Below are 17343 nucleotides of genomic sequence, written 5' to 3'. Positions count from 1 at the left end.
TGCTCAGTCTGGGAAATGTGGATTGGGACAAGCATTTACATTCCACCGCACATACTGCAGAAAGCGAGCATTTTCTACGATGCTGAAAACAACTCTGCAGCACGGTAGTTAGCCAACTTCTTATAGAAACAATTCAAAACTTCGGACACCCCACCAAGTAGGCTGTACCGTAAAGTTCCGAGAGAACACCCGCCCCCGAGAGATCACCCATCCCGGTTATCTGGCTAAATGTCTGTAACATGCAAATTCTGAAACATTGCCCACCTTTCGATTTCCGTCGAATGTCACGCGATGTTCGACGGGAACCGCATCCGCCGGGCGATCTGCTATGCCAGTACGTCTGGTAAGCGAGTTCATAGTGGGTTCCAGCATTTTTGTCTGTGATCAGCACACGCGATATCATCTTCCACAACACGCGAGTGGTCCCAAATGTAAATCTGCTGCGTCCCCGATCTGCGGTATTCGTTCCCATGGCGTGAGAGTTTGTGGTTTTTGTCCTCTATCAGCACGCACAATATCGGTTCCCATGAGAGGTAAGTTTGTAGCGGGTTCCCGCATGTTTATTTCACCATAAAACTTGAATCTGCTGCGTCCGCGATTGGCGGTTTCCGTTTCTGCAACATCCAAGTTTTCTGTGGGTTTCTGCAAGTCCTTCACACAGTAAAACGCGATTCTTCTGCGTCCGCAACCTGCGGTCTCCTTTTCTGTGACAGAGGAGTTCGCAGCAAATTCCCATGTGCATATTGCATCGTGAAACACGAATTTGTGGTGTCCGTGATCCGGAGAATCAGTTCCCGCGTCACGTGGTTTGTAGCAGGTGCACCGGTGTTTATCATTAATTTTTGATAAAGATTTACTGTGGCATCCCTAAAGATACTAGCCCACCCCATGTCTTTCCCCATTTTTCTCTTCATTTTGGGTGGGCGCTCTTTCGGAACTTTACGGTATAAACAGTCAAAAGTCATCTAGATGCGGCGGAGTAAACTTGTACTCATTTCCTCAACATGAAACGTTACGCAGGACAAGCAGAGAGATGCTGCGAATGTGTACCGTAAAATACCGGGGCAGCGCCCACCCCACTTTCACTGAAAACTGGGTTAATTTAGACATGGACGCTTGTCCAGTCAAATCAGGCGCTTATAACATAATTTGCAGAATTCCCAAGTTTATGAAATGGTAATAGTGGGCGCTTAAACGAAGTAGGAGCTTTTGCAGTATTTTACGGTAAGTATTTGTGGTCCAGCATAGCAAATTGCTTTACCAGCGTGAAACCCCGCCTGATCTTACAAGAACTTTCTTTTGTTTATGTGCAGCCCAACAGACCCGACGTTACAATTGAATGTGCCGTAAATACTCGCTGGGAATAGCTTCAATGCGCATTTACAGCTTGAAATGATGGAAAGTTGGGCGAGTTGATACAACGATAACAAAATGGCAAAAAACAGCACTTCGAGGTATGGTGGGGACGTTATGTTTTCGGCACGGCATAAGCTGAGTGAGATTTGCTCCGCCATTGAAAGACGGGCAGGCAGGAAAGGGAAAACATCCTCGAGGGGAGAATTCACCATAAAACGGGGAAAAAAGTAGTGCCATGTGTCAACGGCGTAGTGTACGAGATCCCCTTCCCGTGCAGACGCGTTTTCCTCGAATGGACCAGGCGATGCCTTAACACGCGATTACGAGAACACCGAAGTTAATTAAAAGTATGTGTGTACTGACACCTGGCATTGCACTGTAGCGACTGCGTGTGTGAACCTCAGTTTGGTTGACCTTGCCATTCTGTTCAAACATAATAACCAACTATCGAGAGCAATAATTGAGGCATATAAAATAGAAAAGAAAGCAGTATCATGTGTCAGCCAACCATCCATTATCCTGCTGGACAGAGAGGCAGCATTTTTAGATCTAGGGTAGGAGGCATTTGATGTTGACAGTGTTTGTTACCCATTATCGTCGAAGATTGAAAGTGACGATTACACAAGAGCAGAAGTGACAGGGTCCACGTTTTTTCCAATCAACATTTTGTTGATAGTCAGTGCTGTGCCTCGTCAGTCCTTGTTCTTCGTCTGGCGTCAATACACATTGATTTTTGCCATTATATTCACAGCCTGCGTTCCCACTTACCAAGATGGCAGATGACACGGAAGCTTCGGTTGAAACCAGAGCTCCCTATTGTCAAGACTGAGGCTTACACTAGTTGGCTGACATTTCTAGAATGGCAAGTACAGTAGAATCTCTATAATATAAACTCTTATTTCAAACTCGCAGATCATTCTAACCATCCCGTATGAGTCCCATCATTAAAAAAGACTACCTATCATTCTAACTTTGCATTATTCGAACAAATTTTTGGTACCCCTCAAGTTCAATTTAACGAGATCCCACTTTAGCGCACACGAGGGATGATTGTAGAAGAAGAAACACAGCGTTGGAAAACGTGAGTGGCCAACTTGCAGGAGAGCCAACTGACCTTGAGCCTGGCCTTGACGTAGCTGCGCAGCTCGTCACGGTCGACCGGCACGTAATCCTTGGACAGCCAATTGCTGTACAGGATGGGGCGTCCCAGTGCATCGTCCCGGCTCACATTGGGGAAGTGCTTGAGAGCCACCACGTCGATGTTCTCGTCCGTCCAGGCACGTTCCTCGTCCTCCACCAGCCTTGGATGAAAACAAAGGTTTGCGGTCACAAAGCAACAACAACATATTCGTGAGGCTAGCGTACGGCCTTCGGCAGAGCTATGGAGCAAACAATTAAAAGTTGTCGCAAACAAAATCTCAACCTGAAGGCACCACATCAGCGGGACAACAAACTAGGTGTGTTGTCCCACTTGCAGTGACGTGATTGGCCTAGGCCATTTTGGAGCACTTTTCGGAGCAGCCAAAACAGTGTTCTGGAGCAGCAAATGTGGCTTTTGGAGCAGCCAAGACAGTGTTTTGGAGCAGTAAATGTGGCTTTTGGAGCAGCCAAGACAGTGTTTCAGAGCAGCAAAAGTGGCTTTTAAAGCAGATATACTTAGAAAAATAAAAAAAAATATTTGTTTTAAGGGCTGTACAAATGAAGGGTGCTTTGTGTTTTGACTTCTGTAGTGTTCTAATTTGACGTGTTGTGACGAAAGTTCCAGCTTGTGTTTTTACTGCTGAGACATCCAACAAGTGTACAGTGCTGTAGGCGTTGCCGAGCGAATCTGAAAAACTACTTGCTACTGTTTTACTGGTTCCCGGCGTACCAGATTTTCGTCTAAAAAAAAGCAAACAAAAAAAAAACGGATTGCAACTGTCCCTGCTGGTGCCTCTGCCGTGCAATCAAGTTCACAAACACGTGAGGGCAACTTCAGCAGGCTTGCAGTTGCGCGTGCATCGTTGCGCGAGCCGAGACAACAACTGTTTGATCGAAATCGAAACCATGCCACCCCGCCCCGTCGCCAACTGATTCCCAAAATTGTATGCAAAATGAAACACCCAAGCATACGACAAAAAACATGCAAGCCGCGCATTCTTGTCAGGCACGCAAACAAGGTACAAGCTAAACACATAAAAAAAAAAGAACCAAAATGCATTGATGCAACACATCGCAACCAAGGTCAAAAAGTTCTTGGAGCGCTTTTTCCATCAAATAACTCAAGACAAACAAGCACACTGTGTGGGTTCAGCGTGCATACGTTGCCTTCTTTGTTTTAGCTCACTTCTTTTCACCAACTTTCTTTCGCAGCAGATTTTTCACGTACCGGAATCCCTCTCGAAAGAAAGCCTACCGAGAGAAACCTAGGTAATCAATACTTCGACACAGCAGTCTTTGAGTTGATGAGATTTTTGTAGTAATGTAGGATTAAAAGAAGGTCAGGAATGTTGATAAACATGCGGTGGTACTTAGTTTCATTTTAGAAAGCACCATATCTGCAGCGACGTGGGGACGGACACACCCGACGCCGTGCGACCACGGTGACTAGAGGGCAGGGACCAAATTTAGTTTTCTCACGACTGTTGCTTTCAAGAGCGAGTGCTTCAGTTAACAAAGTAACACCTGCCACGCAAAAATGTGATTTCGTTTCACAGCATGATGGCATGGCTGGTACCAGGTACGACGCTATAGCGTCGGAGCCTCCGCGCACACCCGCGTCTATTGTTGAAAATATTTTTAAAAAAAAGACTCGAGACGAGATCCACGGGACGACAAGAGCGCGAAACGCCAGATGGCGGGAAAACCATGCAGGACCGGATGGACAATTGATGCAGAGTACTTGTGTCGTTTGGCCGCTTGCGCGACGTAACCCACGCAAGCTTAATACGGTGCTCAGTTTAGCTTCAATATTAAAAAGTGAACGAAATTTTTTTTTTTTTTTTTTTTTTGCGCAGATTTGGTACAGGTTAGTGATATTTTGGCAAAATATAGCAGGATGTAGCAGGGTTAGCCCCTTGGAGCAGTTTGGCGCAATTGGCGCAGCAATCACATCACTGCACTTGTGAAAGCAGTGTTCAGATACTGAAGTTTCATTTATGGAAATATGAAATGCTTTGTAACGAAAGGTCCTATTCCGAAAATTTTGTATTTATCCATCTATGTGTACGCAGGAAAAATTTCGCCCAGCTAGGAAAAGTTGGCTACCATAAAATATTGGCCAGGTGCCAGAAGAAAGTGGGAGATAATCCCGAAAAATGGAGAATTTGAGGACAGAAAAGCAGATGGTCCACGTGGTAGGATAGGCTTTGCTTGATCCAATGAAATGGCATAGGAGCCGCATAGAGTCTTCCGCTGCCCTCATCAAGCCTGCTTCGTGCCAGTACTCTCGTGTAAGCTTTACCGTTTCACACTGAAGCATGCACACAGAGCGCTTTGCAGGGGCTTCCTCGGAAAAGCAGCCGACACGAAGGAGCACCTCGGCTAGCTGGGTGCAGTTCAAAAGATTGCCTGGGCGGGCGCTTTGCATGTTCTCAACTTATAGTTGAAATGCTTGGAAATTAGGGGGTAGGTTCTTATTGCAACATAACACGGGCGTGCTCGGTATTTTGCGGCAGGTCTTCTGTCCAGCTTAAGACAAACATTCAGGCTGTCTTTCCGTCATCAACGCCATCCTAGATCTCCCCAGCTATCCCATATCTCCCAGACTATCCCAGATATGGGATACAACTTTTTTGCTTTTTTTGAGTAATGAGCGCCGTCCGGGAGGTTGTCGGCAAAGTGCAAATGAAGGGCAATCCAAAGTTCATCCACCTGTCAGAACACATTGGCATATTGCCGTATCAGTTTTAATTGCTTTTCATGCTCTATACTCCTGGCACTCGAAAACAAATTGTCAAAAAAGGCAAAATGCGCGCAAACAAAGCTAGGTGCCGACGATGTTGGCCATGCAGGACGATGCTCTCCGAAAAGGGCGACAGTGGCAAGCAAGAGTCAGGGGAGAGGTCCATTCCCCAGCTAGTTCCCCAGTTATCTCCCCAAAGTTTTCCAGATCTGGTGCAGTCAATGTCCCACCTGTCCTGGAAGAGGCGCAGGCCCTCGTGGGCCCAGATGCGCACCAGGCCCTCGACGGGGAGAGTCTCCAGGGGCCGCAGGGCCTCGCAGATGCCCCGCACCCAGCGGGTCAGCTCCCGGGGGCTGTACACATAGTGGGGCTGCATGTCCTGGGTGAAGCGCTCCTGCACGGGAAACCCAACAAAGAATGTTTTACCCCCTCCTCAGGGCACGTGTGCCCAAAACGTTTTCGCATTCTTTGTCTGCCTCATCTTTCTTAAGATACACTGGCTCAATCGAGGCACATGCTTAGAGTATGCCAAACAAAACATTTACCCGTCCGCTGTAAAGTAACTTCACGACTTATGCACAGTACCATTAGGGAATGTGAGTGTGACTCTGCACAATGATCTGGTTGCACAAGCACTCGTGCTACCTAAGTGCTGTCTGGAGCCACGCACTCCCATCTATTCTTCCACCGGTGCTGCGACAACTCTCCCAATGAATTACAGAAATAAGAATTTCAATTTGGGCAAGACCACGTTTAAAACAAAAGGCACGTTTCGCATATGCACTTAGAAAATTCAAAGCACATCTGCGGAGTCCTTTTTAAATTGTAACCGATCGATCAAACGTGGCACATTTATCGCAGCCCTCGATTCTGGTTTCCTCGTCACTTACTAGTTGCAAGTCGGAGCCTCCAGCACCAGTAACAAACCATGCTCACAACCCGAAACCAAGAAAACTAAAAACACTCGTCCCTTCCTTTTGGTTGGTTCTTAGACTCTGGTATCACTCGCGAACCGTAACAACCCGCCTGCCTTAGATTCACCACGTGGTGCCGGCAAAATTAGAAAGGTGGAAAAGGACAAAAATATTTGCAGTTGTACTTAAATCTATCAATCAAACAAGCATATGCGGAACTGTGTTTCATGAGGAATGCAGGGAACGCCAACTTCAGTCTCTGCCTTCCAGGCAAGGCAATGCCACGTCAGTGTTGTCACATCCTCCTTTTAAACTACAGTATAGACCACTTACAACGTAACCGCTTATAGTGCAGGACCGGGTATAATGCGGCTTTTTTAAGGGGAGGCACGGCCTACAGGGGTCTACTTTTTTAATAGTTTGCCGATTGCAGTGAAACTTTTACCATATGTTAGTTATGCAAACTTGGGAGGGCATGCAAAATTTCAACCAACAGGGAAGATTTTTTGCCAAGTTACGGTGCAATTTGTTATAAAAAAGAAGACTGATGCAGCACCAACGAAAAAAATCTATCATTCAAAAAAAAAGAGAAAAATTCCAACTTTTTTTGCATATATGTAATGTTCAATAAGTGATGAACAAAGTAAGGTATGTAGCAATATTTAATATAGCAAGCATCAGCATGAAAACAGGAAATTTAAAAATGGCTTCATTTTTCTCTCATATGACTTTTTCTAAAATCAACTTTTTCTTGGTGAACAACTCAAAATTATTAAAAACAAAGTGCCTTACTAAATTCTTCAGTCAATTTCACTCCAGAAAAACAACACTTCAGGAGTCTCAGTCCAAACTCTAAAAAATGATAGTTTTTCAAAAATGGAAAAGTGTTCAAAATGACAAACTGAGAAAAATGTGTTTGAAAGTTCAAACAGTGTTCGGCTGAAAACAGTGCTTAGTATATCACTTAAAACGCTCCAGGGCCATAGGTAAGTCCTTCCTCTTCACGGTCCTTCTGCGCCTTAGCCACGGCTTCCATCTTTCTCCGCTTGTGCGACGCTTTGGACGACTCTAGTTCCTTTTTTTGGGCCTTTCCGATCTTCTTTCGGGTGGCCTTCGCAGCATGCACGGTGTGATGGCTCCCTGGCTTGATTCCCATCTCGGAAAGGGCATGCTCAAAGCCTCGAGGTCCCAGGTTAAATTCGAGGACTGCCAGAGCCACAGCTGACTCGACGGTCTTGAGGGAGGCAAATTCCACCTTGGGGCACCTCTTCCACACTAGAGAATTAAACGATTCATTTGCATTCTGAGTTTTCATCCTCGAACAGCGCTCGAGCAAGTCTCTACGCGAAAGGCGATTGTAGACGGGCACCAGCTCCTTGGCTAACTCCCTGGAAAAGGCTGGCTTGTGGGGCCTGGACGCAGGTGGCTCTCCTGCAGCCTCAAGTGCCTTGCTCCTGTTGAAGTGGCACCAGGAGTCTCTTCCAGTGGGGCAAGCTGTGTGTCGTGGCTCGTCGTCTGTCGAGTAAGAGTGCAGGAGTGTGGCAAACACCCCCCGCTGCATCGCTGGGACATCTGGGGCATTGTCCTTCAGGGCGCAGGCATAGTAATTTGTCAGCTGCTTCATCCTCACGTTCGTCAGCTTGCCCTTTCCACCAAGGCCTTTCTTTGCCTTCTTCAGAGCATCCAGGCCAGCATACATACGCTTTGCAACGTGGTTGATGCAATCCTCTTTCTTCACTTCCTTGTCGTATAGACCAAGGCTAGCAACCTTTGAAAACGCTTTGCTGTCACCGTCGCAGAGTACCGTGGTATACTGCATGTTGTGTCGCTCCACAGAACGCCCAAAAATGACTGAAGCAGCTTCCACTTCCATGGCATGAGCAGACCCCTGGAAATTCTTTTGACAGTCAGGGCTGTGGCTTTCAAACCATTCTTCATATTCCTGAGACCCTGGCTTTGGGCCTTGAGCGCACACCTGGCAGTAGTTGCTCTGTACACTGTAGTCTATCACCAGGCCGCTGTTCAGTTCCACTGCCACGCCAACACCAAAGTGGGAGGTGTGGCCACGCTTATGCCAAGTCCCGTCGTACGAAATGCACACGTCCAAAAGTTTGTCGTCTCCGGACTTCTCTGCTTGACGTATGGACTGCGCCGCGCTCTGCATCACTTTGCTGGCGGCCTTCGTAGCTGCGTCATGCACTTTTGATGCTATCTTCTGCGAAGACTTCAGGCACATCGGTGGAGGTACGTTCATGCCAGAAAAGAGGTTGGACAACTTGGTGAAACCAATGCCGCAGTCGCGTGCGGCTAGTCCGATACGCGCGGAAAGTTCATTCTGGCGAGTGTCGCCGATGTTCGACGAGTGCGGTGCGCTCGCCACCTCTCCACACGACGGGCACTCGACGATAAACCCGAGGAGCGCTCCTTGGCCACTTTCCTTTAGCTCCAGGCAAGACCCGGCACACTCTGGGCACAGCAGAGCTCCCACCAAAGCCTTGACACAAGAAACTTCGAGCAAGCGGTAGCCTTCGAGTTCGCCGCTGTCACGGCTCCCATCTAGGCCTAGCGGCTCTCCGGAGCACTCGTCCCGTCGTAGCATTTCCATCTTGCGCTCAATCGCGGTCAGCTCATCTTCCTTTGGGGTGTCAGGAGTTGGAAGCGGCGACAGAAGCCTCGATTGTCCCACACAGTCCAAGTCCAAGTCTTCAGGCGGCGATGGGCCAGGAGACGGTGACGGGCTTGAAGACGGTGATTGTTCCGACGACTCCGGGCGACTCGGGGACGGCGGTGCAGCGGTTTTGCGAGGTCGACCTCCTTCAATGCCTCTCGGTTTTCCACGCTTACGCTTCCGAGCACCAAACGTAAACGATTTCCTGCCATTCACCGCCGGCATCGTATCGATAAACTCGAAGACCGTAAAAAAAGCAAGAGCGCGCGCCCTACGCAGGTGGAAAACGAAACAAGCGTTCACGCGGGCGAGCGAGTCTCTTTTTAGTCACGTGGCGTGTCCGAGCGAATCAGAACTCCGAATGCGTCGAGCTGCCCAATAGGAGCCCTTAGAGCGTTTCATAGCTCTTTCTGAATGATGTTTTCGCGGGGGTTCTCTCGCCTGAATGTCCGGCGTTGAACGAAAAGCCGGGGCGTAAACAAAAGAGAAAGAACTGCTGTTTCCAATGGGGGGTCCCACGCCACGCTAGGCCTAGCCAACGAGCGGCTAGCGCGCTTTGAAATCGGCAAACGCGCGGGTGTGCTCGCGTTTCTGGCGAGCGCGCGTGGCCGCCGACGTATCGAAAATAATTTATTCCGGAGTAAATCCCTTACGCACGAGTATAAAAGTTTGTGAGAGCATTCTTTATTAGTTGTAGATGATGATAAAACTGATTTTCAAAAACGCGTTTTTTTCGCAAAACTTGCGATTTTTAGGCCGTGCCTCCCCTTAAGCCACCGGTTCGCCTCCCATAGAACTCCATGTATTTACATACCGCTTAAAATGCAGGCGCGCGAAGGGAGATACCGGTTACGTATAGTGCGGTTTTTGGAACAGCCCGCCAACCGCGCCGACGCGCAGCGAGCACGCTTCCCTGTGCAACACTAGATAACGGCGCGAGCCGCAAGCACCATGGCGGCACTCGCGGGGCCAGGAGGTTGCTCGAAGAAGCGAAGAGAGAGTCTTCAGTTGCCATAGCGACAGAGGGACGCACGCACGTGTCGTTCACGTGCGTGCGTCCCTCCACTGCGTTGGAAACAACCGCAACGACAGACCAATCGCAGGTCGAGGAAAGTGTTCGCCCGCGTTGCATGCCGGTCGTGGGCCGGCTGCTTCTATACGCAAACATGGCGTCGGTTGTGATCACGGTGATCGTCGATGTAGACGGCGCAGTGGGCTGGTGGAAGCTCATCATTCCACGTAAAAGCGCTATCCTTGATTGAATTTTCATTGTGTGTCGTTACGATAACCCAGCACGTACTAGAAGGGAAGATCCACCTACTCGTGCGGCGATGCCGTGGCGGCACTTTTAAGAGAGGCAGAAACGCCCGTGTCGTCGTGTTTGTTCACTTCAACTACAGTGGTGCTTTCTAAGCATTTGTGTTTTCGAACATCACCCGGATTTATTCTTTGGATCATTGCATGCCTGTGCTCAAGTTGAAGGTCTTACTGGCGCATACCATATAAAGGATGCGAATTTTCACGCGTTTTCATCGGAGAAAAGTGATTAGGGTTAGCAATCCTGAACGCTCGCAACGTCCATCCGCAACCCGCGACGCCGTTAAAAGGCTGCGCCAGGCAAAAGTCGCTCATTTCTTTCAAAATGTGTGACACACTTGAGAGAGAAGTGTACTAGTCTGGTAAAATAAAGACTTTCCTTAAACTAAGCTTTATTTTTCATCTAACATAAAATAAATTCTTTTACAAAGGTAAGTTGTCTCATGGCATGTATTTTGGCCTGAAAAATTGATGTTTTGGTTATAACGCAGTACCGCTTATAGTGCGGATTTACGCGACTCCCACGACATACGTTATATGCGGTCTACACTGTATTTCTTTTTCTTGTTTTCAAAGCTTTCACAACTGGTTTTTCTCTTCGTTGAGAAAGCGGAGCTCACGACGCAGGTGTCTGGGAGCCGGCCAACTCTACGACCGTAGCACGATATACTTTTTGAGGGTAAATCAAAGTTGGCTTCAGTATGAATGCAATTCTGCACCGAAACAAAAAGAAGCTTGCCTGAGACATGAGGTAGAACTCGACCATGGCAGCCGTGAGCGGCTCGGCATACGCCCTGAGGGAAGGCACCATGCGGAGCATGGCGCGGTTGAAGGTGCCGTAGATCTGCTTGAGCGATGTTTCTCCGGGGTAGTCCACGTAGACCACGGGCACGTGGCGCAGGAACCTGAGACCAACCGGAGAACATGCAACAAATCGGGTCTTGAAGATGTCCACATACGCGCATGTCCCAGCAGAGCCAACGCAGCGTTGGCTACTGCGATCTAATGAATAATTATGAAAACGATCCTTCTGGAAGCCTTGCAGCAAAAAAGAACCTTCTGGAAGCCTCGCATCTTGCTCAGAGACTCTGCAACTTTTGCTCAGAGACTCTGAAGGAACAACTTCCTGCAGAGAGACAACGTGAAGAAACTAGGGGTGTGCGAATACCGAATAGTAGTTTTCGAATCGAATACCGAATCGAATCAAGAAATAAAAGCCGAATATCGAATGGAATATCGAATAGTGATTTTATTTGTAGGAATTTTTCAAAGTATGCTGCAAATGAGACCATTATATGTGCAGAGTATGCGCCTGGTGTAGAATATGCATCTTGTACGGAACAAAGACAAAAATGTAAAAAACGTTCTGGTAAAAAAATAGAAGCAGTTGCTGTTGGACGTTGGCCACTAAAGATCCAATTTTATGGCGCAAACATAATCTATCTACCCTAAACGTCACAAAAAAAAGTTAGAGCCACGTGTGCCTTTTTTTCTTTTTTTTTTTCTAGTTAAAAACACAACCTAACACCGCGACTTTTAAAAAAAAAATATTTGTGTATCTCAGAAAAGGGGCATTTTGTGATATTTGGTCTCCATTTTAAGGAAGAAAAAGGACACCAGAGATTTTATTTTGCATAAATAAACAGATAGGTGTTAAATCTGAGTAAACAGGCTTAAACAGTATAATCTGAAGCAAGGAAACAAAACTTGGTTAGGTGGCGCAAGTCACCGTTCAACTGCCACTATGCATCCATATTTCCGTCTATCTATCCTGTTTTAGAGAACCGTGATTTAAAAGAGGGAGCAAGCGAAACTGAAATTATGAAGACTACTCCAGCGCAAGTTGGTCGTAAGGGCACATGTGTTGTGTTGTCGCGTGGAAAGAAGGCAAGCAAACAAAAGAGCGACGACGCCTACCCTGCCTGCCCGATCCCGATCGACGTTTTCGTCTTTTCGTCACCCTCTCGCAGTTCGTAATTCAAACGCGGTTATTGAACGGTTGGAAACCCTCTCAAATCTAGGCACACAATTTTTCCGTTCCGTTTTGTTCCGAATCAAAATTTGCAGCTTGCGGCTTCAAAAGAACGACGACGATAACTCAGCTAGTTTCATCGGCGTGGTTAACGTAGTTTTCTTTGTGTGATCGTGCAGTCGCCGATTTCCGCGAATGCGGCAAATGTGTTCTACATCGGCGCTCGTGAAAAAAAATTAGGCATGGCGCGGCGTAACGGGATGTTTTGGTTGTGATTCAAGGGAAGATTGTGTCACGATCGTGAGTAAATCTGCGTGCTATAAAGTTTGTGGCGTTCGTTAATTTTCTTTTTTCTAACCTGCGCGTTAGATTTGTGTGGAATGGTAGGACCAAGAGGTGTTTCTCACATGGTCTGTTTAATATCACGGCGCTTAAATCGGGAGAAAGAACGGCTTTTTTGTCAGCTCCGCGCCGACCATGCGTCTTTGGCCGAATATATCGAATATTCGAGTGACCGAATACTAGGAATTCGATTCGCGAATCGAATTATTCGAGAAGTTTCTATTCGATTCGAATCGTATATTCGAGTATTCGCACACCCCTAGAAGAAACTCTTGGCCCCAAATTAGCCGAGACTTTTGGGTAAGTCAGAGCCAAGCTAAGAGACTCTGCATTTTCCGAGACAAGTCTTTCAGGCTAGGGCAGTGAGAAACTTGGCTTAAGAGATAGCCAAGTCCCTTCTTACGATGCACTGCTAACGAGCGATGGGGGTCTAGAAGGAGTCGTCAATGTTGGCACGTCATATGAGACCTCTCGGGAGCTCGGTATTGCGGGTAACGCAGGTGAGCACGCACCTGTGGGAGAGGGGCTTGCGGCCAGGGTCCGTCGGAGGGTTACACGCTCCAACAAACTGGATCCGCTCCAGCCGGACCCAGGTGTGGTCCGTAGTGCGGAAGAAGCCTCCGTGCTCCACCAGTTGGCGCAGGAACGAGATCACTCGCTGGGTACCTGTTGCGAGTGGTCCGGATACCCCGGGCATTCATTGTACAATACACAATTCGTTTAAGCACCGTGGCACGGCGGTAACCAAGGCACTCCCAACAGAGAGGCACAAACTTTTAGGATTGCACAAATATCCAAATTTTCTAATAGTGGCTTTGAATAATATGCTATTTGATATTCGCTTTAAGATGAACTGCAATACTCATATTTTTCTAAGTGTAGATAGCAGTGGGTTAGCCTTGCCGCCACCAACCTGCATTGGTGCACTGCGAAGAAACGACACATGCTTTTCTGCGATGTACTGGAGCTCACTAAGAAGCACACTCAACGAGACTAACCTGCCGCAATCAACACTTCGAAAAGTACAAATATCGCAGTCACATGCTTAGGAGAAAAGCACAGTTTTAAAGTAGGATGATGCATGCATGCACCTAATGTTTTTATTGTTTTTTTTTTAATTAACTATTTTGTGCATGTTGATATCTATATTGCAGCAAAATTTTCAAACCTGCGTTATTCATTCACCATTGTCTTTCTTAACAATTCAAGATTGAAGAAAGGATGCTTGCGTATAGCAAGAAGATTTATAAATCCTTTCCATTATAAATAACTGGGCACCTCTATGGGTTTATTTTAGAATAAATGCATCGTTTACTTGCCATCCCATTGTAAGCATGGGACTTTCTGAAACCACACTATAGAAATATAATTAGATTAAAATTAACTTTGCTTAGAAATAGACGAATGAAAGTTTGGGAACAACCCAGCTGCGTTTTCATTTAAGCATGTGCAGTAGTGAAAGGCTCGAGAAACTATTTGATATTCAATTTGAAAACGTCCGTCCAAAACCACTGTTCACTTTGAATTTCCTCCCACTGGGTCCAAAACTGTGTTGTGTGCAAGTTTAGAGAGACGGAAGGTAGTCAGTCTCAGTGGGTGTCTATTATTTCAGCTGTAGACAAGAACTTTAGCCAATGCAGTACCACTGCCAGTCTGGTGTTTAATGTGCTACAGCAGCAGTAGTCATACACAATCCCACACCGCTACGATGGCCATCCAGAGAGAAACGGGCAGGGTGGGGATTGAGCTCAGGATCCCTGGGTTCTGCTAAGCAAGTTTTCGCTCCACACGCCGCTCCAAGCTGTGGTGCCTTAACACTCTGCCAGCGATCCCCCTCGAAATCCACTATACACACATGCCTACAGACTTTAGACTGTGATTTAAGCAAATAAAAAAATGGCAGTGTTCAATAAACCTAGACATTTCTCTGCCTTGCTCAAATTGTGGACGGCACATTAATTAAAAAAAGCCAAACAAGGTAAAAGCCATGTAGTCTGTCCACTTTCCAAACCAAGCTAGTTAGCATAGCCAGCTGGTTAAGAAGAAATCTGGTTGACAGCCAGTCAGTTATACGGTAACACAAGGAAATGGCTCGAGAAACAAGGTGAACGCAGACGGACAAAAAAAGTCAATAAAAGGAACATTCACCGATGAACAGAAGAGCCCAAAGATACTTTCACAATTTGCATGAATAAGCGCATCAGCTAACATAGCGACTTTACCTAAGACTGCGATTTTACAATCTGATACAGGATGACACAAACACGTAAAAGTCTCAAACAAGCCTTCTTGAGACCTCTACAGGCTTGTGTAGTCATGTATAGTAAAACCAGTCATGGGTCAAGTCACCATGTTTAACCTTTGCCAGCTTACTAGCTCCCTCGTTTTATGTATGTTGGCTAGAGCTAGCAAATACATCTGGTAGTGAACAGCATTGACAAACGTGCATGCAAGATGCCATTTGTTTTAGGCTTTTGCTTTAGAACAGTTACTGCTGCAGATGCCGGCACGTGCGGCGCGTGGAACACCATTCCCTGCATTCTCCTTGATGCTTGGGTAATTTAGCAATATGTCTATTCAGTAGATAAGTTATCAATAGGCACCATTTTCAAGATAAGTAGACTCTAAGGTAGATAATAAAGGTTTCTCAAAGATTTGCCACTGTACAACCCGCATCAGACATGTCTACGCTTGCACCGCCCTCTCTTTGTCGTCGTTCCAAGCACTTGCGTGCCTAGTTTCCTTTTCTTCCACTCTGCCGAGGTGGCGGTCTCGTCGTGCGTGTCTAGTTTCCTCTGGCACCTCGGGGCGGCGATAGTTGTGCACGCAAGATAATGACCACCGATGAGACAATAAATGCGTTTGTATCTTTGTTCAAAATTCTGTCACGTCTTTGTCGTGTCCTAGACAGCTTCGCTGGTCTTCACAAACTAAAATAGCTAAATTTTTCTTTTTTCTTTTTATTTTGAAATTTTTATACAAGGAAGGCGTGCGCCCGTGCGAGCGTAAAGTTTTTAGTCACTGCACATGAAAAATTCACAAAACCCTAGCCATAAACAGCTTTGCTGTAAAATGACTACAATACCCGCAATTTTAGGTGACAAACCATGGTTTTTAAGGACGCCATGAAAGGTCAAGGCGTGTCCTGTACGCGGATTATTCGCCGTTTCTCCAACTATTCATATATTGCCCGAATATTCGGCCATAACTGAATATGCAATTCTCGAATGAAATACGAATCAAACAAGAAAAATATTCTATTCGTATTCCGAATCTAGAATATTCGCACACCCTTAACTATTTGCAATTTACTAGTTGAATCCTACCAAACTGCCACAGTCCAATACGGGACTGGGCAACTCAAATGGACGCGTTCTCAACTAAAACCCAAATACCCTTCCCCATAAGTCCATTTGACAATGTCGCCATCTTGGAAAATTTTTTTCAGACCGAAGTCTCCTTTGCCAACATTGTCATCTATCTTCTCGGATATGTTTTTTCAGCCTGCGAAGTCCCCCGAGGGCAAGCACTCACCGTACTTGTCCATGTCTGGCAGGTTGATCTCGTCGCAGAAGAGCACCAGCCACTTGCCCAGCTGGATGGGCGCCAGCACCACACCGTTTGGGGTGCGCCGGTACTCGCAGTAGTGGTCAAACGTCTTCAGCAGCAGCTCGGGCGTCGTGGCGCTCGAGAAGTTCAGTCCCACAACCTGGCAAGCAGTAACCCGCTTACAACAAGCCCAAAATTGCAACTGCTCCTACAAAAAAAAAAAAAAAAAATTGGCCAGTTTTGCAATAACTTGCGGTGCAGTCACCCGCTTGTCACGGCCAAGTCTTTGGCTTAAATGGCTTCGTTCTCACGAGCACACACCTCACGGCTCTCTCTGCGACAAACAGCGAGGCGCATCAGCGAGGCGCATCGGTGTTGGCGCACCTTTCGGCGTCTCACAACAACCGCGACGGTAACAGGCAGCGACGCAACCGCGGCTGCTGCATTGCGCCATACTATCGTCTAGTTTCGGCGCATTTGCCGCTAGGGGCTGCGCGGGGATCCGCTGACGACGACATAGTGCCCTTCCAGGCAATATTGGATCAATGGCTACGGCCAAACCCTTTTCATCGAGCGGCGGCACCTAACCGAAGCTTCAATTGGAACGATGAACTCCGATTAAATTTGGAATTAATAGTGAAAAAGAATTTTCTATCACGACGTCGCAGCAGCTGTGGCCATCTGGCGAACTCTACTCGATACTTTCAGTCATGTTTTTTTCACCAGAAAACGTATAAAAAAGGGGATTGCCAACGCTGGGGCGCAACTTTGTGGAATAATGCGCCCGCTCCACATGCAACAGATGCAGGTTCAATTCCAGAGCAGCGGGCAATCTTTTTTTCGAGCAGTTGGCAATATAGCGATAGACACCGTACACCCTATTACGCCGAACACGACATCATCAACTACCGTACTATCCGGTGTATAAGTCGCAGTTTTTTTCAAATATTTTTCTTGGCGAGTCTTATACAAAATGCAAGCTGTGTCCGGGTTTTTTTTATTTTCACGGTGCAATGTTATTTTTTGGTGTGCCATGTACCATCTTTTGTAGAACACCGTAACTATGTAGCCATAGATGGTGTGGCCTCTTCCAGGAGGCACTGCTGTCGCCGCACTCTTCCACACTTAACGCGACTGACCCAAAAAGCGAGGAATCTGATGGTTTCCCCAAAGCGGCTCAAAGCGGAGAGGCAAGGCAGTAAGAATAAAGCCTCTACAGCGTGCGATCGACGTTGCCCAATTCATTCATGGTTCCATATTCTTCTGATCCAGTCCAGCAACACTGAAAGGTAAGTGGGCTGCTATCTGCACGCATTACAGAAAATCTTCTCGCGTCTTTCTT

The 17343-nt window shown here is 47.0% G+C and overlaps 1 protein-coding gene across 1 annotated transcript in view; it reads right to left on the bottom strand.

The window, feature by feature from the left end:
- The window catches only part of LOC8036409 (dynein heavy chain, cytoplasmic), a 167826-nt gene that overhangs the window by 64225 nt on the left and 86258 nt on the right, over positions 1–17343 (bottom strand). The window contains exons 46-50 of the mRNA XM_029983821.4: positions 15987–16161; positions 12965–13118; positions 10878–11043; positions 5470–5633; positions 2471–2657 (exon numbers count right to left, since the gene is read on the bottom strand). Coding sequence (XP_029839681.2) covers positions 2471–2657; positions 5470–5633; positions 10878–11043; positions 12965–13118; positions 15987–16161 — 846 coding nt within the window. The remainder of the gene's footprint in view (positions 1–2470; positions 2658–5469; positions 5634–10877; positions 11044–12964; positions 13119–15986; positions 16162–17343) is intronic.

Source organism: Ixodes scapularis, unplaced genomic scaffold (assembly GCF_016920785.2).
Source record: "Ixodes scapularis isolate PalLabHiFi unplaced genomic scaffold, ASM1692078v2 PGA_scaffold0__279_contigs__length_252992795, whole genome shotgun sequence".
NCBI classification, from domain to species: Eukaryota; Metazoa; Arthropoda; class Arachnida; order Ixodida; family Ixodidae; genus Ixodes; species Ixodes scapularis.
Note: the sequence above shows the minus strand (reverse complement) of the source record. Positions and strands in the feature narration are given on the sequence as shown.